This window comes from Tamandua tetradactyla, chromosome 1 (genome assembly GCF_023851605.1).
Source record: "Tamandua tetradactyla isolate mTamTet1 chromosome 1, mTamTet1.pri, whole genome shotgun sequence".
Lineage (NCBI taxonomy): Eukaryota > Metazoa > Chordata > Mammalia > Pilosa > Myrmecophagidae > Tamandua > Tamandua tetradactyla.
Window position 1 is genome coordinate 135929580 of NC_135327.1, and position 25084 is coordinate 135954663.

Consider the following 25084-nt stretch of genomic DNA (forward strand, 5'->3'; position numbering starts at 1 on the left):
TGTATGTGTTGTGTGTACATGGACATAGTCTGTGCTATATTTACCTGCCAGGGATAGACAGTGGATAATGTCAATCTGTTAGTTACTTTAAAAAAAAGAATCACCAGATTTTATCACAGACTCCAAATCAGATATGCTTCTTTGATGTACTTGGGAAAATTTGCAGTGATTTTGGAGTTTAGCTCAGCTTCTGCAGAAAAGTGCCTGCTTTGAGCCCATGGGGCAAGGGTTAATTTTCCCACGGGGCAGTGTGGGTGCTTTGCACTTGTTTTTGCCCCCCAAGACCACACTCTTTTCTTACCTAATCTCTTTCTACCTGTGCTGGACCTGCCTGAGCTCTGCTCTCTCACCTCCCTCCCTTTTCCCTTCCCTGCCTTCAAACCCTAGAGAAAGTGTGTCTATTTTAAATCCCTAGACCGCACTAGCAGTGAAACTAGACAGATTAAGAGCGAGGGCATATTTGGCTGAAAGGCAGCTCTTTGCTTTCTTATTATGCTGCTTCCCCTTCCTCTTTTCTCAAATGGATATGTAAACACATGTATTTTTCTGTTTAAATTTGGCGAATTGGTCCTTTGCTTGTGCCTGGATTTAGCTATTGGGCTGAGTCTTTCTCCTCACTTCCCTTTTCGAATAGGAGGCACGGGGATCTGGAGCTCCAGCTTCCAAATTGAAGCTGGCCTCAGGCCAGGTGACCTTTTCTTTGTAAGTTTTTTTCCTAAACCGGAGCGCGCGGTGGGGGTGGGGTGGGGGGGTGGGAGACTGGGATCTGTTTGGTATTGTTGAGGGGGGACTGAGGAAAGGAGGGGGGTGTGTGGAAGCGAGTGAAGGGTTGTTGTTAAACAGTTTCTTACCGTAAGAGGGAGTTCAGACCTAGATCTTTCCAGTTAATCACACAACAAACTTAGCTCATCGCAATAAAAAGCCACTCAGAGCCGACCGGCTCTTTTAGACACTGACTCGGGACAGGATTTTCTTTCACCCGGGCATCTCCTCCAGTGGGATCCGCCAGCACATCCAGCAGCACCATGTGGGTGTCCAAACTTCTGCCAGTCCTGCTGCTGCAGCATGTTCTCCTACATCTCCTTTTGCTTCCCATCGCCATCCCCTATGCAGGTTAGTTTTCTCTTTTATTACTATTATTTATTATTTATTTTAACTCTTTCTTGCTCACCTTCTTTCTAATAGTCTCTCTGTACCCTATCCTCAGCATCCTTAATTCAATATGTGACACAGATTTTTTTTCTTTTTATTTTTTAAGCTTTAATTATGCTTTCTTTTGACATCTATTTTTCTGTTTGAAAAGCAAGCATTTAAAATTATCAGTGACAAGTGCTCAGTCCCTCTCTCCTTTCCCAGCTGGCCCTGCCCCATCTCACCTAGCCTGTTATTTGAGGGTTATGGTATAGGAATGTAATGCTACCACTTGCTGGAACTTTGCTGGTTTGTACAAGTTTAAAGCTGAAGAAAGGGTCAGTCTGCAGAGGGGAAAGTGATGGCCAGTCACTACAACCAGGATTCATCCTTTTCCAGAGAACAATTTTCCAGAGGATGTAGCTCTCCTCTCTCCATGTCCCCCAATTCAACATTCAGGGCCAAATTATGACTCTGTGCAGATTTTCTTTTGGACAAAGCAGATTAAACTCTGAATTTAGGCATGTTATAAAAATGAAAGAGAAAGCCTCTCTTCTAAGAGCTCATTCTTTCTGGATATGGATGCCTGCCCTTTCGAAACTGCAATGCAAAGAAGTCATGGATTGTATGACTTTGCTTAAAGCTTCAGACTTGCTCTATGCATTCTCATACTCTTTCCCCTGAACTTCCAGGTTAGGGAGGAGTTGCTTTGGAGTGTGTATTGCCTGGTAGTTTAGAGATTTCATTTGCTGCTTTTGGAAGTTTTCTGTTGTTATAAGGATAAGAGGAAACATCTGTATTTGGATGCATTATCATCGTAGTGGCTGGGATACCAGTGAGAGAAGGCAGTAAGCATCAAGAGTAGGCACAGGGGAATAAAAGAATGGAACAAATACCCAGCTGGTAGACATGTTCATTTAGAAATACAAAACAGAGCGTTGGCTGTATCTTTTGCAATAAATTAAATATGAAATTGATTAGATCTCTCATCTAATTTCCAAGGTAATCCAAGGTTTGAAAACTTCAAGACTGAAATAAAAGATAAATCATTCAGCTCACCTGGCTTTCTTCTATTTTGTGAAGTACCTTTCTGGGAAACAACACAGTTTGGGAAGGGTCCATTTGAAAGCATTTAGGTGATTTCTGAAGAATGTAAAAGAAATTAGTTCAAATCAAGAAGGTTATCATGCTTGAGATGTGTCCAGTTAAAATAGATTGTTATGAGACATTGCAGGCTGAGAGATTTTAAGCATAGATAGATTGAAATCATGGCTAATATTTTAAGGGTTTTCATCTTTAAAGATAAAAATATTGATGTTCTGAAGTGGAACATGGTTACCTGAAATCAGCTGTGTAGAAAATCCAAACAGTAGATCAGCTATAGACAATGTCTATTTGTTTTTGGCATGCATTAGGAGGATTTGGCAGGAGATATACATTCGTAATTATCTTTCACTTTGGCCAGTGTTGAAATGACTGCTTTTCCTGAGCATAGGGAGAATGCAGCCCAAGAGTGTGTTGGCAGGCACAGAGAGGCCAATTGGGAATCACAATTTGCTGTGTATAATTCCTGAAGTGGATAATGCTAAAACAGATCATCAAAAGAAGGTCTGCCTTTGTTTGGGTAGCTGTTTTATTTTGATAGTTTTTTTTTTTTTTTTTCCCTAATAACCTTCTCCAGAATGTAAAGCCTAGGTAGCTCACTTAAAACAAACATAGGGAAAGTTTGTTCTTTTACATATCATCGACCATTGAACCTTTTAGAGCTTGTTTTGTTATGTGCCTTGATTCTACTTTTTGGTTTATTCTGCGATTCTTTGTTTGTACATATTATAAAGTAACACAATTTTAGAAAAGAAGTGGATACTCTAATACATTGCCAAACAGTCATTAAGAGAATGCGCTATGGATATAATACTTTATTTAGAAAGTTTCTTGAGAAATTTTCAATATAGTGGGCCCAGGTCACCCAGTAGGAATTGGCCTACATAAACTTAACCTCTGTCCACTCTCATCTACCTAGAAACAAATATCTTGTCTTCTATAACAAAAAAAACATTAAATGAACACATATTGTCCAAGAGCCCATGAGGGATATAGTGATGAACAAATGAGAAAGGATTTGTTGAGTAATTGCTATGGATCAAGTTCTTAAAATATATATATAATTCTAATAAAATTGGCATTATTGAGTTTACTTTACACGAGGAAACTGAAGGTAAAAGATTTTAATTATCTATTATTAGCTACTAAGGGACAGCTGAGATTCCTACCTAAACCTATGTGGATGAAATACATGCTTTTTTTCTTTTATTCATATTGAAGGCAGCAGCAATGAAATCAACTCAAATTATTTTGGAAAGAAAATACATTTTTGCTAAATATAAGAAGAACCTGGTGTTAAAAATATCATCCTATCATGGCTGAATGATCAGTTCTAGCATAGAGAGTCAAGCCAGGCTTGGAGGCATATGACACAAAAAGAGAGGGGGTAGCGTGGTTGGGACCGACATCAGGAGAACACAAAGTAGTCAAAAGCCAGGAGGTGAGAATGCATAAAGTATGTCCCAGAAAGGACAGGTGATCATGCTGCCTAAAGTACGGGGTACTTGAGAGCAAGTAGCATGGACTGTGATTGGAAAAGTTAAGTCAGAGTAGCATGGACAAGCTTGAGCGTTATGCAAAACTGTGTGGTCTGTATTGTGCACATCATGGCAGCAGGTGAAAGTTTTGAGTTGGGGCAATGGTTGATTGGATTTGTTCGTTCATGTGGTTGTTCCACTTGCAGAGGGGAGCAAGTTTTAGTTGGAAAGGAATAATGAGGACAGAGACCAACAGAAGGTTCCTCAAAGAGTGAAACCCTGAACAAGGAAGCAGGAGGGAAAGGAGGGAAGTGTCTAAGGAGATCTTAATCTCACATTGGACATCACTTCATTTTATAAATCTCCTTGGAAAAGATAACTATTGCAGTTTCTCAACTGTAAACATTTGATTTAAATCTGCTATGATCCTTCAAATCCTTTCTTCTTGACATCAGTATCTGTGAATTTGCTGCTTTCTTTAAAGAAGGGGATACAATTGCTTAATTATAAATCCTTTGAATGAAACAAAGGCTTTATATTGGACTTCTATTTATGATTCTTGTCTTTGGGGAGTTTAAAATCTTCTGTCACAACCATTCTCTTCCATTAATTATTTGTATACTTTCATCTTAACATCTTGCCACTTCAAGCTGTTAATCACTAATCATGTGGGTAGGCTTCTCAGAATGTGTGGAGCCAGATTCCTGCTTCTTTCCACACCCTGCAAATCCTTTCCTTGCACTGATTTTCCTTTGAAGTCAATGGCTAGTCCACACAGAGAGGAAAATATATGAGGTATTGAGAGAAATGAGTGTGAGGCCCAGGGACCAGAGGGAGAAATGTGTCTTTCTTCAAGTACCTTGATACATTTGACCCTACTCTCTGTTTGTAGACTTTCAGTAGTATCCTAATGATAATAGCTCTAAAATAGGGTTGCAGGTTCTTCAGGAAATAAAGCTTCTAGAATTTTTCCCATACTAGAAGAAAGGAGGAAAGAACTAATGCAAGTACAGAAAAGCATGACAAAGTGCAGTGACCTCTCACCCTTTGATTTCATTTCAATTCTTTGTTTATAAACTTTGCCTAACAGTCACGTACAAAATATAGTAGGGAAAAATCTAATCCAAAGATATTTTTGAGTTTCTTCCGAAATTAAGCTTGGCTTTTGGTTGTTGTCAGTAAAATATGCATCAGTTGTTAATACATATGGAAAAGAAAATTGAAACTATTTTCAGCAAACGAATTTTATTTTCAGATGCTGTTTTAGAATGACTTCTGTTTTGAGTTTTACTTTTATTGAAGAAGGAATTAATTTATAGATGTATGGACTACATGATGCACAGTTGGCTAGGGTTTCACGTTTTAAAATAATAACTGAAGTAGGAGAAAAGACTGAATTAAAAGGGAAAGAATGTAAATTATGGGAAGTAAATAGTAAGAAAGATATCCTGGTATCTTGTGCCTATCGCCCCTGATTGGCTTTGCAATCTCAGACAAGCTTTTCACTCCTATTTATTATTTAGTGAGAGGAAATCATAGATTTATTTGTTTCCCAGAATGCTTTTTTTTTCCCAGAATGCTTTTTGATCTTTAAATGAAAGTAGTGATGAAAAAACTATCAACAAGTACAGGCAACATGTTTTTATGAGGTACGGTCATATCTTGACACGTTTCAATAGGACAACTGAGGATCTATAGAAATAAACACACTGACAGTTCCACAGAGACCACTTTCCTCTACAATAGTCCTCAAGGCTTCCTTTTATGTTGCGTGATACTGAGAAAGGAAACCAGAGCATAGAGTAGGGGGTCCAATTTTATTTGGAAATTAATGAAATGCATTTTATGCAACACAAACAGGCACCTTAAGGTAAACCATGGACTATAGTTAATAGTACAATTATAAGAAAAGCCCCCCACTAGTGTAAGGTGTTAGCAATAGGGTAGTATATGAGAACCCTGTATTTTATACATGATTGCTCCATAACTCACAACTTCTGTAATAAAAATAAATAAATAAAACTTAAAAATGCGTTGAATTTAGTGTTTGTCTTAGAATTTTTAATTTATTTTTATGTCATTTGCCTACTGTTAGACATATATAAGTATAATAAGCACATTACGCTTGGCCAGCATTACAGTAGTACATCAGATCAATCTTAAGTCTGTATTTTCAGTTAGAATTCATTTGAAATATATATATAAATTTCTTCCACTTTGGTGAATAGTTATGGTAGCTTTAATATAGATTTTATGCATCCATTTACTATTTATTTCTAATAAATATTCAAGTTTATGAGGAAAATCAGATAATTATTATGCTGTAAAACATTTTGCAGCACCTAGAAACTGGAGCATTAAGGTCAAAGGAAGGAGAGATTCTTAATGGAAGAACTTACCTCCTGTTAATATGGGCCTATAACAGAAACCAAAACTTGAAAAGAATTGTACCTTCTCTGCTTGAGAGAGTGAATGTTTCATCTGTCTCTTATGCCAGAAATTAAAGGATAAAACTTCAAAAACAAAAATAAAACACTGCATATTCATGACAATTTTTATCCACATTCATTTTCAAATATTTACTTACTGTTTGGAGCTTAAGGAACTGCTTTCAGTTCAAAGTTAATAGAACTTTCATTTTGTAATTTGAGTAACTTGGATATTAACATTTCAGGTAATTAAAAACGTTTCAGTTGGCATATCAATAAAAATGCTAGAATTATTATCTGTCTGCCAACATTAATAGAATTATTATCTGTTTGCAAGGTCCACACTTAATAAATAACACATTGATAGATTATTTAATTGATTGGATTTCTTTTATTAAAATTTCTTTTGAACTATATGTTTTATATCCATCTTGAGGAGCAAAGCCTTTCCATCTTGAGGAGCAAAGAAAAAAGTTGGCGATGAAGGATTGTTCCAGTAATTAGTACTGGCCTCATGCAGATTGAGTTCTAGAGTTATACAAAGAATGAGAAATTCACAAGGCCTCACATTTTCCCCTTATTTATTGTGTATTTTAGGCTAGGTGGGTATTAATGGGTAGCAGACTCATGTTTAATAAAGCAACTGTGAAATTTAGAGAATGATGCCATTCTGCTAGTCATATTTCCAAATTTTTCACCAAACATTTTCACCCACTTCTCCTGAAAGACTTCACCCCCTATAAATTCAAAGAATGTATCCTGCTCTACCATCCAAGTTTCTCTTCTATTGATAGTTCTAGACCAAATCTGCAGAAAATGCTTAGCAATTCTCAGAGAAAGATGGCATCATGGGTTTTTAAGAGTAGGGATTTGGAAGCCAGGAAGCTGGATTTCAAATCTGAACTCTTCGAAGTGGTCAGTTAACTTTTTCCTGCCTTGGTTTCATCATCTTTAAAAATGCATGAAATAACCTTGCCTTCATCATCAAGGTGTCTGTCGAAAGATACCCTCGAAAGACTCAACAGGCTGAGGGTGACCACATTCATGTCTGTCCTTGTGAAAACCTGCATTTGCTTAGACATGTTGAACTCTTCGGTTTAGATCTCATCTGCATGGTTAAGCTCTCCATCATTAGAGACGGGGTCACGTTGGGCACATTGAGAATAAAAATACAAATTCTTCATATTCTAAAAATATACTGGAGCTTAAGTCTTTTTAGGATGTTTTAGTTCTGTTTTTTTGGGTTTTTGGTAGGAGTCTTTGTGCTATGCAGAGGCCTTTTTGAATACCTTCATGAAGAAAAATGATATCACTACATTAAAGGATGAAGTTTTACATACATTTGATTTAAGGCACTTGGCTTGATCTCAAGACAAACAGTTCAGGAATACTAAGAAGTAGTGCTCAAAAGCATTGAAAACATTTATGTAATAAATGAGAAAGGAAGGGCTGACATATGAATAGTACTATAAAGAGCAAGGCAGAAGAATTTATTCAATGCACAGTATTTAGTAAGAAGCTTCTCACCTGTCTTTGAAATTGGTTTATCTAATTGATACTGTAACTTTCATAAGGACCAGTTATAAAAGGAAATGACAAATTTAATTTTAAAGCATGAAACAATGTACTTCTGGCATCTATACTTATTTTCATGCTGTTTGGAGAATATTATATTAGGTATTTCTTTAGAGTGAACTCTGTCCCAATTTTAAAAGCATCCTTCATTTGAAAGAATGTACATCAGTGATTCAACATGACAGTTTTTTTTCCCTGACTACAAGATCCCTTTCTCGCTCTTCACTCTCTGAAAGCATCATTCTCCTCTCCAACCACCCCCGAGGTTGAATATATTGTCAGATAAAATCATTAACTTGTAGGCAATCCTTATGGACATTTTTTCTATATGAATCTTAAGAGCATTCTCCTCGTTGTTTTATTTTTTTTTTAATAGAGGGGCAGAGGAAAAGAAGAAACACACTTCATGAATTCAAAAAATCAGCAAAGACTACTCTAATTAAAGAAGACCCATTACTGAAGATCAAAACCAAAAAAATGAACACTGCAGACCAATGTGCCAATAGATGTGTGAGAAATAAAGGACTGCCATTCACTTGCAAGTAAGGATTCACATCATTCTTAGGATAATTTTCCAAATATAGTAGGTAGTCATTGTGTTCATGTTTTGTTGTATTCAGTGTAATTTGCCCTTAAAATGATAAGCTTGACTAGTTTTAGTTCATTACAACACTTATAACTCTCAGCTGGTGAAAATAAAGCTTGAAGAAAATTATTATGTAGAATACACAGTGGTTGTGGCTCTGGGATTTATGTTTTCTCATCTTATGAACAATTGAAGTAGGAACTAGAATTCAACTGTATTTTACGTTTATCTGCCCAGCAACTTTAAAGATACTGTTCAGAGTAAACGTGTTTTTTATTTTTTTTTTCCTTGCAAAAAGAATGGAGATATTTTCAAATGTTAACCTAACAACACCAAGTTTACTCCAATTTATAGCATTGTCTTTAGGGATATAAAAAAAAGGTTCTAAGAAAATTAGATACAAACTAGAGGGTTTGGTGTCAGCAGCAGAGACTGTTTAGAAGGGTTGGGGGAGGTGATGATGCAGATGGCCACGCTGTAGGTGAAGATTGACAGGACAATTAGGGAAGACATAAGGGACGCAAATGGAGAGATTCTTATCTGTTGACAGTCCCTGTATGGTCTCAAAGAGAAGAATCCAGTGGTTGCAGCGAATAATATTTGTGGCTTGGGGCCATAAAGGTGATCATTTCATCTTCACTGCCTCAAACTGCCAGAGGAAGATGCATTTCCGAGGTCTTTCTCATGAGCATTCCCTCCCTCCACTTCATTGTTTCTCTGCCATTCCCTAGCCCATTCTCCCACTTTTATTTTTTTTGAAGGATTGCATATGAAGCCCTGTAAACTATGAATTCTTATTCTGTTATCTGTGGATGGTGATATGTAAGGTGAACACGAGACTCAGTAAATGGGGCTCAGTAAATGTCAGAGAGAAAGGCTCTAATTTCATCCTGCTTTTTTCAGCGAAATGAGTGTTATGGGCCTAAGGGAAAAGGACATGGTGGGAGAAACTCTTCTAACAGATTTAGGCGGGAAGGAGGAGCACAGACACTATCTCCTTTCTGGTCACTTAGGGCTCCTTGGGAAGCATTTTTATTGCCAAACTGCCACTTTCAGGGAGATATTTCTTGACAAGGAGAGTAGGGAATTGACTTTGCTAGTATATTTCTATGATAATTCTGTTACATTCCCTGACTTTCCTATAAAAGGCTTGAGGTTGTTTAAAAATAAATTAGGGAGAACTACTTTCAATCAACCTGTCAGCTGCTTAGATTTATGCAGACGTTCTTCTGGCAATGAAGGGGGTTGGATTTGCTGTATTTTCCTATCTCAGGGTTGGAAGCTGGGGGTAAAGGGTATGGGAGAACCATTTTCCTCATGGATGATTTTTTTTTTTTTTTTTTTTTTAACATGGGCAGGCACTGGGAATCAAACCCGGGTCCTCTGGCATGGCAGGCAAGCGTTCTTGCCTGCTGAGCCACCATGGCCTGCCCTCATGGTTGATTTTTAACTTTGAATCTGACAATGCTAGTACACTGGATCCACAAAAGAGAAAAATATTGCTACCCAGTATTCAGTTCTCATATTAGTCAGCCTAATGCCTGAATTCTTAAAAGTTTTTTTTGTTCTACTTAGTAGAAAGTAAAATAGTTTTGCTACTTTGGAGAAGACATGTGACCTAGTTAACAAATCTTCACTTAACCCATGTATATGAGGTTTCATACATTCTTACCATATTCTGGTTGAGTTATCTTTAGTCTCTAGATTTATGTTAACCTGTCCAGGAAACTGCATGTAATATTAACTATGGACAAACTTTTTCTCCCTAGAAATGGTGGTTATCCCCCTTCCCCAATCTATCCCAAATAAATATACATATATATTTGGCATTATTAAATACACTATTCATTCAGAATTGAATGAACAAACTATGATAATTTGAAGTTAGGTTCTTAATGAATCAAAGGATCCTCGTTGCAGACTTCTTGTTAGAAGGGCCAGAATCATAGGTAGACAATGGCAAATACACCAATTTGTTTGACAATACCAGCAAGCTGAGTGAAGTCATCTGTGAATTGAGTGGGGGGTGGAATGGAACATTCTCAAACACTGTTTCCTCTTGAGAAGTTATCAACAATTTTGATTTTCAAGGATTCAAGTTCCCCTCTGCAGAGTAGGAGAGATGACTAACCAGAAGCCCAGTTCTAAGTTCTTCAGAAAATTGCTAATTCATGAATTGATTTAGGGAAAGAATTGATTTAGGGTGCTTTCCTCTTCCATCCATGACTGATTAATTGGTACTGAAATTACCCTCCTGCCATAAACAACTAGAAAACTGGACAAAGCACATTCTTGAAAGGAAGATGATAATTAAAATAAGGCTAAGTTGAAGAGCTTAAAATCAAACTTGAGAGAAGATGCAACTCATGGAATTTAATGGTTTGGGAGTATTCCATATGAAAGTGTAAAATAGTATATGGAAACACTTTTCTGAGAGCATATGTTATTGAAATGAGAGAAAACGGAGAATGAAATCAGCAAACTGGAAATCTTGTCACCTACTTCCCAGATGGCACCACCTTTGCATTTACAGAGGCAAATCTTGGGTGTTCCTGGTGAGACTCATAAATCATCTAAGACGGGAGAAAAAGAAAACCATCCTCATCTGCAGTGGGACCTCACATCGTAGCCAGTAGAAAAGCATTTTCTATATATTTGGTACATATATTTAATGTGAAGTTATGTGACAGATTACTGACTTTTGTAATTTAAAAATTTCTCTTCTGATGTTTGTTTAATTTTTATTTTTGTATAATTACTATGCCTTTAAGGTTATTTACAACTGCCCAACAATAGCAAGGATAAAATGTTTTCATAAACTTACACTCTATATGACAAAAATTCAAGTGTACTTTTAGCTGATTCTCTATTACCAAGTCATTTTGACAAAGCTGCAAAACTTCCTTTTATGATTTCCTTTAACATTGAAGTTATAAAATATTCTTGAAAGCGAATATTCTTAAATATCTGGACATAAGTAGAAATATAAAGTTCAGAAATATAAAGTTTATGGATATAATTTTTGAAGTTATTTGCAAATAGAATGAAACATAAGTGAAAAATATAAGATAACAGTTAAATCTTTTAAATGATTTGATAATGTCATTAATATTTTCTCGTCAAAGTTATTCCCCTTATTTAAAATTCATATAATATCTAGTAAATGATCTGGTAATATCTAAAATTATCAGAAATTTAGGTTCTCAAAATTCATTACATGAAATGGAGGAGAAAATTCTTATTCTTTAAAAAAAAATCCATGTATGTCTTTTAATTGTATAATTGCATATGGTGGCATTCTAATTAGCACACACAGTGGGAGGGAAAGCTTTAATACCACTCCTTGAGGGTGGAAAGACAATCCGAAATTCCAACTTTATTCCCTCTATTGTAACGGAATGTTAATATTTACTATGCTGGAAATTTTATCACAGTACTTCACTTCTTTGTTACATTAAAAACTTCTTCAGCGATCAGTAACAACAGATATAACATTAAGCCACAGGAATAATAATTGCAGGAGTAACAAGTATTTTCCTCCGGACAATACAGGAAAAGCATATTCTCAGTGATAGTAATACTCTTTAAATTAAAAATGTTTATGTGAGCAAACATATTTATGAAACATTGGCTTAAAAAATAATTGCCTTCATATCACTATTTTCCTAGCCTGTAATGCACTTTTCATTTGCATCACCAAGAAGAGATAGTGTATGCAGAATTTTCCAAGCTTATTTGACCAGAGATCTTTTTTTCCTGGAAGAAACTCCTGGGGGTGTGGTGGTGGTAGTTATTTGTCTAATGTACTTTAGGAAATATCCATTTAGAATGTACTTTATACAGTTACAAACTTTGGAATTTAATCATGATATTCCAAATATAATTGTGCATCTATAGCTACCAATAAAATATTCCAACCTGCTGCACACTTACAAAAAAAAATCTTCAGAAATAATCCAAGCAGTTCGTTACATATTGATTTTGATACTTGAAGCCATCATTTTCTAAAAGTAGCTTAGAATAAATGAGAACATTCCAAATAGTATTCAATCTAATATTTGAATCCATACTTATGAAAACTTAGTTTTGTTCTTCCTTATTTGGCCATCCTATGGTAAGGTCATTCACATTTTTGTTATGTACGTATAATAATGCATCCATTTTTATATTGCCCTCCGTGGTAAACCCTGTGTCCATCTTTTTAAAAACCGTATAAATAGTAGTATTCCTTCTTTTCATTCAGATATTTTTTTCAGGGCCTTTGTTTTTGACAAAGCAAGAAAACGATGCCTCTGGTTCCCTTTCAATAGCATGTCAAGTGGAGTGAAAAAAGAGTTTGACCATGAATTTGACCTCTATGAAAATAAAGGTAACTGACTTCTCTCTAAATAGTTCAAATTGAAGTAAAATATTAAATAGATGTTTGTAATTTCTTGCTACAGTGCCCCTTCCTGCTGATTTTTCTATGCTGGGTCTGGTATATTGTCATTTCGGCCACTAAGGACCATAAAACTGGTGCCTTGGCTATTTTTATTATAGTACTTTAGGTCAAAGAGAGGATCTCCCAAATTTCCTGTAATCTAGATCTGCCCATCCTTCTTTTATTTTTCCCTTTGGAACATCCCCTAGAACTGGTATTCTGCATGTTCATTTAAGAAACACCATCTTAAGTTATTAGTTTAAGACACCCTATATTACAGCAAAATTTGAGCTTACTTTAATATTTTAAATCTTAGCAACCAAATAACTAATCTAAGTTGGAGTTACTATTTCTTATACAAATGAAATGATTTGGGGAAGATGAGAATATTTGTCCACATTTGAATTTATTCTTAATAATTTACTTTAAAAATATCTTCAAATGAGGACTTGAGACCATGCTATTGGATAATTTGTCTATTTGGTGGCCTGACATTGTACTCACAAGATATTTACTTTGTTCAAAGGAAAACTCACATAAACGATATAACTGAGGAATGTTAAATGAATATAAATTTTGCAAATTAAACCTATCTTATAAAGCGATAACTAATGAATTGCACCTATAATATAAAATTTACTCCAATTTTACTGTTTTCTTAAATGGTATTATGTTCTGTTGAATTTGGACATTTGTTATTATATACAGATATTTTGATGTTAGAAGGGTAGTAAACAACTTTGAAAATAAATTCATGGTAGAGAATCAGATAATATCTACATACCCCAAGAATTCTACAAATCCTGAACAGAATTCTTGGTCTGGTACAGTACCATTCTTACTTCATTCTGCTGAAGATGACATTGCTATTATTTGATAGGAACATTATTGCATTTTGGTTGCCCTGTGATTTAGTGGCTGAATTTTTAGCAAAGATATGGAAAGTAATAATCAACCTAATATAGTTATCTTAGACGCACAGACACACTCAAACCCTCACAATTTTACTGAGATAAAGAAAAATCAATTTTATTATTTTAAAATGACTTTCTAAATTCAATATAGGTTTAAAAATCACTTAGTTTTTACTTTAAATATTTCTTTAACATGTTTTATATTTTTGAACCACTCACATCTGACAGATCAAATCTGTGGCTGTTTGGGTATCTAGACTAATCTCTGCAGTTATCCATGTATATACACATAGCATTAAAATCTCTCAAAAGTCTCTTTGTTGTGGTTGTTTTGGATTATTCAGATGCTTTAGGGAGGAAATTTATGTGTTGTATGAAATAGTTTGCAAAAGTTCCTTTACTTATAGGTTTGAATAGAACTTTAATTTTTCTCTTTAATAAATAGTGCATATGTTTCTCATAGTTACAATATTTTTTTTCTGCTTGCTTTCACAAGACTACATTAGAAACTGTATCATTGGTAAAGGAGGCAGCTACAAGGGAACAGTGTCTATCACTAAGAGTGGCATCAAATGCCAGCCCTGGAATTCCATGATACCACACGAACACAGGTAAGAATAGCATGAAGAAAAGAGAATAATAGAAAACATCTTTTTCATATGTGTTAACAGTCTTGTATTGGTCCTTCAGATGCATAATAATTTAGCTGACTTAGCTGAATTGTATTAAGGCCAACACTTAGGTGAATTCATGACTGATGTTTAGCAAAAGACAAATTTATCATTAAGATGTGGTGTACTAAAACCAACTTAATGCCTCAATCTATAGGTCTTGCTGTTTGTGAAGAATAATGAAAACTATAATAGAAAAAAGATTTATTTCTTACTCTCTTTGATTTCAAGAAGGTATAGCACAAGGCAGCAGAATGGGCTGACTGCAATACTCCGTATTAGGCGACTCAGCCTCTAACCTTACATCCAGCCTAAGTGTTTCTTAACCTTGGTTGGTCTCCGCCTGGGCTGCACATTAAAATCAACTGCTGGGGAGCTAACTCTTAAAGAATCCCACCACCCAGTCTGCAACACACAGATCAATAAAATCAGACCATCTTGGGGAATAACTCAAGCCTCAGTGCTTTTTAAAAGCTCCCCAGGTGATTCCAAAGTGCAGCCAATGTCGAGAAACATCGCTAAAAACTTTTGCCTCAGATTGACCAGCTTTTCCATTCAAACTATTGCCTAATGACTGGGGAAAACGTCTCATTCCTTGGAAATTTAATGTCTACACTTAAAAGAATTGTGTTCATTTTAACAGACAAATACGATGTGAAGACAAGTAAACATAACATTCATAGGCTCATTGGATTGAGAGTTTTAACCATTATGGACAAGAAACACAGATAACCTATACCCAGCAGAGAATAGTCACAGGTTTTCAAGACTTCAAAAATAAATTTAACAGGAATTAAAGTAGTTTCAAACAGCTGTCTCCTGGTTCTTAAGTGCATTGGAAGATTTAAAGGTGGTATAATTTAGATATGTGTAAAGATCATAGGTTAGATATAAAAAGGTTAGATAAAACCTTTTTTTGAGAGAGGTTCCCATGTTCCAAGCCCCTTCTTTATCTTATTTAATATACACAAGGACCACATAGTGTTGGTGAATTTATTAATCTATTTTATATGTAATGAAAATGAAGCACTTTAGTAACTTGCTCAAGGTCATAAGCAGTAAGTGGTGTGGCCAGAATGTAAGCCCAGGCAGTGTACTGACTCCATAAAGTGTACTCTTCACACAGGACTTTGAAACACTTGGCCCGCCAGTAGAGCCCATGCTCTGATTGCTTTTGCAATAGTCCTGATACCTTTGCCTTGATGAATCCACATTTTTTTCCATTCCATGTTTTTATGGCATAGGTTTGCACGATAATCTAGTTCAATTAACAGAGACTAGTTAATTGGCCCATGCTGGGACCTAATGTGTGATCTTGGCCTATTTAACCCAAGCCAGTGAGAGATCAAGCAAATCAGCTCTATAGTGTTGTAATAATAGAGAGCAGGAATTCTTCCAAATTAGTCACTTATAATTCTATAACAATGCCTCTGAAGCACAGATTTATCCTTATATTTTTAAAATATTGAATATAATTGGTTTTGTTTTCTGTCAAGAATTTGCATGGTGTCACCCCCTTCATAGTGAAGAAAAAATTTTATTTAAATAGATACATCTCACCTTGAAAAAATGTTAAGTTTTCGTGAACAAAGGAATAGCATTTGAAATTAATCCTACCTCAGTTCAGTAGAATGTATAGGACTGACCCAGTAGAGGTCTTATTTCAACCCCAATTCTCTATGATTGTGATTCTCTGCTAGAGGAGTAAATGTGTAATAGATCTCCCTGGGAACGGGTTTCTCAGTCCAAACAGCTATTTTACCAACAAACATTTCCTTGTGATATAGAGTTTTGCAGCTAGAAGATCTTGCATATTAATCAAATCCTTTTTTGTATACAATGGAAGCAGCATTTAATTTTCATCAATTAGCAGCTTATTGGAATATTGCATGATAGCATAATACCTTCAAGTCAAGTGTTAACTAAAGATTGATTTTATGAGAAATGAAAAAAGAAATATGCTCTGGCTAGAGGAGAGATTTATTGTTGACTCCCTAAATTGAAATATTTTACAAGTGGCTTAATGGGAAGATGATGATAGATGATGAAATTAGGATAGAAGCTTAACCAGAAAATCAGGTGACCTGATATCTACATCTGTATCCTTCATGGGCCACCCAGCATTGGTTAATGAAGCAGATGATGGAATAGATCGAGTTTCTTGTGAACACAGCTCATATGAAAAGAAAAGACAGGGAGACTAGCACCCAGAATATCTCATTTATCTTTCAGAGTATATTTGGATATAACCCAATTTTAAATACTTCTTTCACTTATTTCTTTTGAAGCCTTGCTAACAGTAAGAACAGATCACTGAAAATACTATGCATACGAACAAACGCTTATTACAGAGCCCACTGACTACCACAGGACTTGTATGTAGTAAGTTCTCATAACAATTTGTTGGGTGAACACATAAAAGTGAAAAGAACAGGGCTAAAAGAACCTCATCCCTTGGCCAAGTATGGGATGCTAAGAAAAGCAGGCCTGACACCACAGGAAGCAAAAGGAAGCCAGTCAACTTGGTCACAAGTTTATATACCCCAGGGAACGAAGAAGAGAAATGACTCAGACTGTTCTTTATCCTCCAGGCCATACAAAGGAATTTGATATGGATGGATACTGAATTGTGGAAATAAGCCCAACTTTGCTCTTCATTTTTCATTTTATTAACTCCAGTGGGAAAACCTTATTTGTCTTTCAGCCATATTGAGTTTTCGTTTCTATTTTATCTCTCTTCCTTTCCACCTGTATTTTTCTTACTAAACCTTTGTTTCATTCATACTACTTCACAGCTTCTTTCAGGCTTTCCCAGTCCACTGGAAAATTATGTGTGTGTATTTCTTTGTGGATGTGTCTGCATGCATGGAAAAATTCTTCTCTGAATCTGTAGTTATTTAATATATTGTAATTTAACATTTACTAAAGTCACTACCTGGCTCCTTAAGTAAGCTTAATACATAAAATGATGCAGGAAAAAGGACCTTATAATAATCTAGTTCACTGTATTTGTTTTATAGTGAAGAAATTGAAGCCCAGAAAGTAAATAAGTTGTCTAAGCTAATGCCATGTAGTCAGATAGTTATATATATGGAAAAACAATGTAGTTTTTATGATTAGCAATAACTTTTTCTTACCACTCCACAATGTCAATTTTTAAACATAAAATAGAGTTGAAGCAGAATTTCTTTAAATTTGATTAATCCTTTATTTTATTAAAAGATATAAAGTAAGAATCACCTTTAGTTCAGAAAATGAGTATTTTCAAGATAAATTTACCATGAAAATTTGGAGAAGTGGCAAAAATGAAAGGAAGTACATTTCAATCAATGGCACAAACAAAAGATGTCTTACAATATCCTGGAATGATGGAATTAAACTAAGATAAAGGACAAATTACTTATTTGTTTCCTTTGAATAGTAATTATCATTAGAAACTGTGAATCATGATGAGCTTTAGGTATATCATAGTTTTTTTGTCCAATGTTATTTTTCTTTCTCCATATCTTAACTGTTATTGAAGTAAGGCCACAAACTCTATTTAAAAACACTTGTATAATGTTGCACAATGTATGAGTTGTATAATGTTAGCATTTAATAGGTGTCTTGAAAAAGTTTTGTTAGTAGTCTTTTAAAATAGACTATTTCTTTTTTTGACCAATACTTTATGTTTCTGAAGACTTAACTCTTTGGATAAAGTCCACATGAAAGAATTTCATTGCGAAATATTGTTTGGTACCTGATATACCTATATTCGTAATATAAAAAATGATTATTTCTTCATAAGAAGTTTCAATGGGTAGGGAACACATGTGAGTCATAATTACTGAGACTGAAATTCATGGATGTGCCTCTAATTTAAATATCTTGCAGAAGTCAGAGATCATTACATTTAGAAATAAAGGTTTATACAAAAAAATCCATTCTGGGTATTGAAAATATTAATGATCTGAAATAAAGAGTTTATTAGTATAATATTATATACAGATGTCTTATACTTTATTATGAGTTCTTAAGTGCAGTGTAGCAGACACTAAATACAACATCCTTGGGTCCAATGCCACAAAAGAAAAAAATGTCTTTGGACTTCTTTTTGGTGTCATTAAAACATGTTATGCTTTAGAAAGTATCAGGCATTAAAAATTTTAAGTGCAAGCAATGTATTGTGTAGTTCCTGTGCCCAGTGTCTTGCTAGCGTGAACCGAAACAGGAAGTACCAAGCCCCTAGTCCAAATTATCCAAAGTTTAAGAAAATAAGCAATTCTGTTTTTTACTGGGTCTGCAGTAGTGACTACAGGGTGCAGTGTACTAAAATATGGGTGGCAGTTATCAAGTGCCAAATATGCTATCATCTCTTTTAACTTCTTAAAACAACCATATACAGTGTAAGATGTTATGAATTATTATACCCAGTGTACAGGGAAACTAACTTAGGCTGAGAGAGGCTAACTTTTTCTTTTTGCCCAGGGTCTCATGGTTAGTGAGAGAAAGAGCTGAAAATTGAGTCCAGGATTAGTCTGATTTTGTTCATGCAATTTTGTCTCCCAATTGTACAGAAAACGAGGCTCTTCTTTATAAGGAAAGCAATGAACAAACAATGTCAATTAAGTTCTAGAATATTTGGACCCTCTGCAAAACCTGAGTCTAATCATTCTTAACTCTTTGATGAGTAAGGAAATCAGGTTAATGTTTGGAAATTTTCAGTGTTTAAGAATGGGTGGGAATGACAGAATTCTAGTTAAAATTGATGGTGGTCTGAGGGAAAATAAAGAGTTTCTCTCATTTCAAGAAAAACATATTCACTAATTAGTAAAATTGAGAAACCAAAAATAAAGTTGCATGCTCTTATACTGTAATGATTATCATTTTAAAACTAGCTTTTTGCCTTCGAGCTATCGGGGTAAAGACCTGCAGGAAAACTACTGTCGAAATCCCCGAGGGGAAGAAGGGGGACCGTGGTGTTTCACAAGCAACCCAGAGGTACGCTACGAAGTCTGTGACATTCCTCAGTGTTCAGAAGGTAAATGAACCTGAATGCCATGTGGGGCACACTGCTCCCCCTGTGTGTGGAACTGTAACACGTATTAAAGGTTAACAGAAATGATCAAGTCACAATAAATACGTGGTTCACCCAAGTGCAATTACACATTATTATTTGAGCATTTTTAGACGATGTTTTTCAAGCTGATTGTCACTAGATTCATGCAAAATAATGGAGCAAGTTATCATTCTGGATTTCAACAGAGCCTGAGGCACCCTCTGGGGTAGAGTAAAAGAGTGTACTTACTCGAATACTGTCTTGAGCTCACATACCTCAAAATCTGCTCCCATACATCATCTGAAAGGTGCCGAATGGAACTTAGCCCCTGTATCAGTGATGCACAGTCTGCTCATTTGGCCCCAGCTGCTGCGGACATTTTGCCAAACCTACTCTGAAGTGGTGTGGCAAAGGTATATGAGCTCAGAAGTGAATATGAGAGGGGTTCACTGGAAACTTGCAATTCCTATGTGTTTTGATGAAAATGTGACTAGGACCAAATTTGGCCCATAAACTGGAGCTCAGTACCATTCACAATAGTGTCTGAAGAGAGAGCAGCAGTGGATCCCAAGTGCTGTCTTGAGGGCAGGCACCCTAAATCCATGTCTGTGTTATTTTACTTCCTCTCGCAGCATAAACGGGCATTATACTAGTTTTTGCAGTGGAAAACTGAATGACTGACAAGATGGAACAGTAACCATTTCAGCATTGTATGCAGTTTCATTTTCTTAGCTACCTGGCTACTGAATAGCTGTTTTTTTTTTAGTTCTGTTAGCATCTCTAAAATGCTAAAACTCCAAATGAGACGTGGATTTAATAGGATTTTGAAGTACTCGGGGGTGGGGGTTCATTGGAAGGCTGTCTAATTTTTATAGTAAGATATCATTTGCTGTTAAACAAGACTTTTTTTTTGCTTTTTTTCTCCAAATACATTCGATAATAGGCTGATATTTATCCCATAAAAAGTAAAGGCCATTGATGGGTGATTGTCACAGAGAAAGTGAATTTGTTTTTTGTTATTAAAGTCCTTAATTTAATGTGCTAGAGCCATTTCCACCTCTGTTTGTAATTCTCACTTTCCATTCCGTATCATATTCTGTTCACTACAACCTTCTTCATTGTTTTCTTTTCTTTAAAAATAATAAACTTATCTGTGATAACGTTATGAACAAGTCTGTTTTGTATGAATAAGTCTGTAATTGATATTTGTCTTAAATTTACACATGGAAGAAAAAATCCCTACCTTTAGGGGACTCTCTAGTATCACAATTTTCTGAGGTTGAAAATCATTGGCAAGGTATTTTGTTTATGGTTTGCTTGGCCTGGCAAAGCGTTTTCAAAGGCAAGTAACTTGGTCAAGTTATAAACAACTTAGCATTTATTTTACCCACCTAATCCTGTGGGAAGGCGGTTTTCCAGCCCCTGGTTTATAAGAAAGACCTTTGTCAAAATCCATTGACATGGATTTGCACTGATTGGTAGGCAGCCTAACATTAAAAAAAAAAGTGCTAGGACAAAAAGTAATTGGGAAAATCATATTTCCAGTTTGTCTCATCTCATCAGAATGTAACTCCCCATAATGTCCTTTAATAAACCGAGGTCATTGCACTTCCCTTAGAAAAGGGTACTACTCATTAATATTACTGGCACATGATGCTATGGTCACTGTGGCATTTACGGCTGCCGATACACTCTTTCTGGAAACAATTAGAGGTATGACAGTAGTAGAATAATCCTCTGGTGGGAGAAGTGAACCAATGTCTGCCCTGAAGGCTAAACATATTTCAGGGAGTGTGAACAGAGCTGTGATATTTAAATTCAACCTAAAATGCACCATGTTTTAGCAGGATTTTAATGAAGAGGATCCAACATAAGAAGCATTTTAATTCATTAATAAAGAAAATCGTAGGTATTTATTAAACAATAATGCAAATTATACAAAATAAAGATAGACATGATCTAAATTTCTGTATTAAGAAAATAATTATATTAGGAACCTTAAAATCAAGAGTGCTTAAACAGTGTGTGGCTAAGCATACCTCCATTTATATCTATGGGTATTAATTTACTGAAAGGCAGGTTCCAAATGTCCTTTATCATTATGGATGAGTAGTGATTATCAAATCATTTTTTGTATTTAAAATTGAACAAGAAAAATACCTGTGGTTAAATTTTGGACTGTTGAAGAAGACATATGGAATAGTATGTATTTTTAAGTGTTTACAACTTCAGTAAATTATTGGCTAAATTATCATCTGACATTTGTCAAAAATTCTGGTTCTTAAAAGAACTATATCTGCTATCCAATCATTAATGTTGATTATTTGCTTAAAATTTAAACCTTTGAAATATATCAAACTTTCCACAGGAAAATGAATTCCCTTTTGCCATATTTAGAGCCTTACGTGATCATGGAAAGAAAATCCTGCTGTTAATAGAAAAATGATAGAAAGTTGAGATATGTAAAATCCTGCTTCTTGACTTAGCATTTGCTTGGAATTTAAAATACAGCAATCATTAGTCATTGAAATAGAGACCTTATTTAGTGATGGTCAAATGTTCAAGTAAAAACACTTTAAATTTAACCATAATCATTATTTTTAATACCTGATACTGCCACAGATTTATATGAGTAGTTCCCTACTGTGTGTGGAGAAAGACACTTAAAAACAAAGATTTAAATGAAGCTATCATTTATAAATGTGGATTTGTGAGGTGGTTCACATTTTATACATTGTTTTGCTGAAGAAATTGCTACGATGGATTTTTCTGGAAAATAACCTTAGCCAGAGTAAAATAAACATTGATTAAAAATAGAGTCAGATTCTTGCAAAATAATTGCTTTAGTCTGTAAACTCAAATCACTTGTGGTTTTATGATTGAGAAAAATGGAACATCAGAATTTTTTAGTTTAATTGGCTAGCATGATGAGAAATATGTTAAATCAGTCCTACTTATAATTTATGAAGTTTTTGTAGTTTCTACCATCATTTAGGCCAGAGCTATACTTAGATAAAAAGATATTCTTCTTACACATAGAAATTTTTATTTGGTTCAAGTATGTTATTTGGGACAGTACTTTGCTTTTGTTTTTTTAAAGGGAAGAATTTGCTAGAACTCTTAAATAATGCACTGGTGTCAATAGAGATAGTCAAAAGGAAGTAGAACAGGAAGGGAAATCCTTACTCACTTGCTCTGTTATGCAGTTAGTGCTTCTGCTTGGTTCCTTGAACAGGTGGACTTGGTTTCCACCTGTAATGCTTGACTTTGTGCTAGGAACACATAAAACAGTCTTAGAACTCTGGCAGTTTGAAAAGTGAATATGACCTCAAAGTTGGGCTTGCATGAGATAATTTTTATGACTATTCTTATGCTTTGATGCAATGGCATGGTAGCACATTTTTTCAATCATTCTCCCTAGATAAGAAGGTCAATCTAGTTGTTTGGCATAGACACTTCTTTCCCATCCCCAATACGTGAGAATCCAACAGGATGCCAACTTACTGTTGTAAACAAGAAGGCAGAGAGAAATGTGAACAAATTTAGCTTCCTAAATTTATTGCTGTCATTCTATCGTAAAGGATGACCAATTAGTATATGTAGGAAATGTAAAGCATGACCAATTAGTATATGTAGGAAACAAGTTAAAATCTGTAGGACAAAAAGGCAGTTAGGGAAACTATGAGTCAGAAGACCTGTATTCCAGACCCAGGTTTGACATCTGCTGTTTGGGTAAGTCCTTTAAAGTTTTGTGAGCTTTGTTTTCCTCTCTTCAAGCATCAAATGAGATCTTATATGCTAAAGCACTATTTAAAAAATCAAATAACATGCAAAGATAATGTATTTAATATCTCAGTACTATCACTGGACATGTTCAAGTGTCACCCCAAGAACAACTTGTGTCATTTCTCAAAACCTAATATTATTTCTGCTAATTTTTTTTCCTCATTAGGCTGCAGCTGTAACGCTCTCATCATTTTGCCATAAACATAACATAGTAATTCATGTTTCTATGCTATTTTGTGTTATTTAGACCCTTTATAGCTTCTCCCACTGTCATCGATCCTTCAAGATCCAACTAAACTCTGGTCTCTTATGCCACCATTGCTAAATACCTAGAACTTTAAGAGTAGAGAAAATTACCTATAAATTTGCTACTCTAAGTGTGGTCCCTGGACCAGCATCATTATCAATTTCTGGGAGCTTGTTATTAATTTTCTAGCTTCAATCCACTAAATCAGAATTTGCCCTTTAACAAATCTCAAGGCAATTTGTCTAGACGTTAGTGTTTGGAAAGCATTAATCTACCACACTTATTTTGGAAAGTAGTTCTCTTATAGAATCATTACCTATTTCATATTTTTAGATATTTTCCTTAAGAAAATTAAAAATCCTTAAATCTAGGAAATGTTGCACCCATAATATAGCTTCTCAGGAAAGAAATCTAGTCATTCTCATCAGAAATGAATATACTATTATAAACTGCATTTGGTAAAGGAGAAATAAATATATTCTGATTCCTGAGTATTATACGTTTTATTATAGAAATTGTTCACATGGACGCTTATCTCTTACGTGAGACGTAGTTCTTGCTTCTATTTTGTCATTTGATTCAAAAGAGCAAGCAATGATGATAAATGCCATGTAATTTTCTATGAAGAGACACAACCTTGCATATTTAAAAGAAAACAGCTAGATAAATCTGTTCCTGGTTGAAATGGGAAGCTGTAATGCATAACCTATGTTAAGCGTTTCAATGTGAAAATGACCTTGGCCAACCCTAGCACCTCTATCACTCTGCTCTTCTCATTTACAGTTGAGGTGCTTATTGACCATGCTCCAGGTAAAAAATGAAAGGAAGCTAAATCGGCCCCTTGTTTTAGTTCATGGCTTAAGCTACACGAAAGAAGTAGAAGACTCAAGGCAATTTATCTCATGTTTCAGAAAGTTAATACTTTATTAGATCATACAACTCAAAAGTTCATAAAGTAATGGTTCTAGTATTATATCCCATGTTACTACAAACACTCATCAGACTAGATCTTGGTGGATAAAACTGAACATTGATATCTTTCTCTTCTGTAGCTACAGTTAGAGGATCAGTAATTACAAGATACAAATGATGTGTTTGGGAAAGTTTGCTGAATTCGTAGGAAAGCCAAGAAATGATTTATTCCATGGGATGTCTGCTGTGCTACAAATCAACCTGTCCAGTTGAGAAGTCTCATTTTCAGCTAGTTGAAGCAATTCAGTTTTCAGTGTGACATTGGGGCTATGCAGAAGAGACCTGTTAATGAACCTCACAGAATCATCAGTAAGATCCTGCATGATTAAATCATCTTATACCTTTTTAAAAGGTATAAGAGCATAAAGATTTCAAAAACAGGTCCCTTCCATGCTAAGCTAGATAACAATGTAAGCCTGTTCAGTATGGATGTTTACTAATATAAAGGAGCTATGATTTGTTCTCTTAAAATATCTTTGTTGTTTGAATGGTACCAGATTTCAAACCAAAGTCAGTTTTTCAGATTGACTTGGCCCCGAGTATGACCATAGCCGTAAGAGTGTGGCAGATACTTAATTTGAATTGTTTAATTCTCATGCATGTTTTTAGAAGGGAAGAAGGTAAGTTGAGAGAGGAGAATTATTCTGGCATTATAAATATTGAGTTCCTTTCATTTTAGATAAACATGGTAAAACTCTCCAAGGGTAGAACTTATATTTCTAGTTTCTAGTTA

General features: G+C 35.1%; 1 protein-coding gene across 4 annotated transcripts in view; it reads left to right on the plus strand.

Moving 5' to 3' along the window:
- The first annotated feature begins 508 nt into the window (after positions 1-508).
- Positions 509-25084, plus strand: part of HGF (hepatocyte growth factor) — an 81629-nt gene continuing 57053 nt past the window's right edge. The window contains exons 1-6 of one of the 4 annotated variants that reach the window (XM_077152055.1): positions 510-702; positions 950-1113; positions 8094-8259; positions 12560-12672; positions 14134-14248; positions 19186-19328. In XM_077152055.1, coding sequence (XP_077008170.1) covers positions 1026-1113; positions 8094-8259; positions 12560-12672; positions 14134-14248; positions 19186-19328 — 625 coding nt within the window. In that variant the 5' untranslated portion in view covers positions 510-702; positions 950-1025. Of the gene's footprint in view, positions 703-863; positions 1114-8093; positions 8260-12559; positions 12673-14133; positions 14249-19185; positions 19329-25084 lie in introns of those variants that run through there. The other 3 variants (XM_077152122.1, XM_077152111.1, XM_077152096.1) reach the window with 3 other exon arrangements.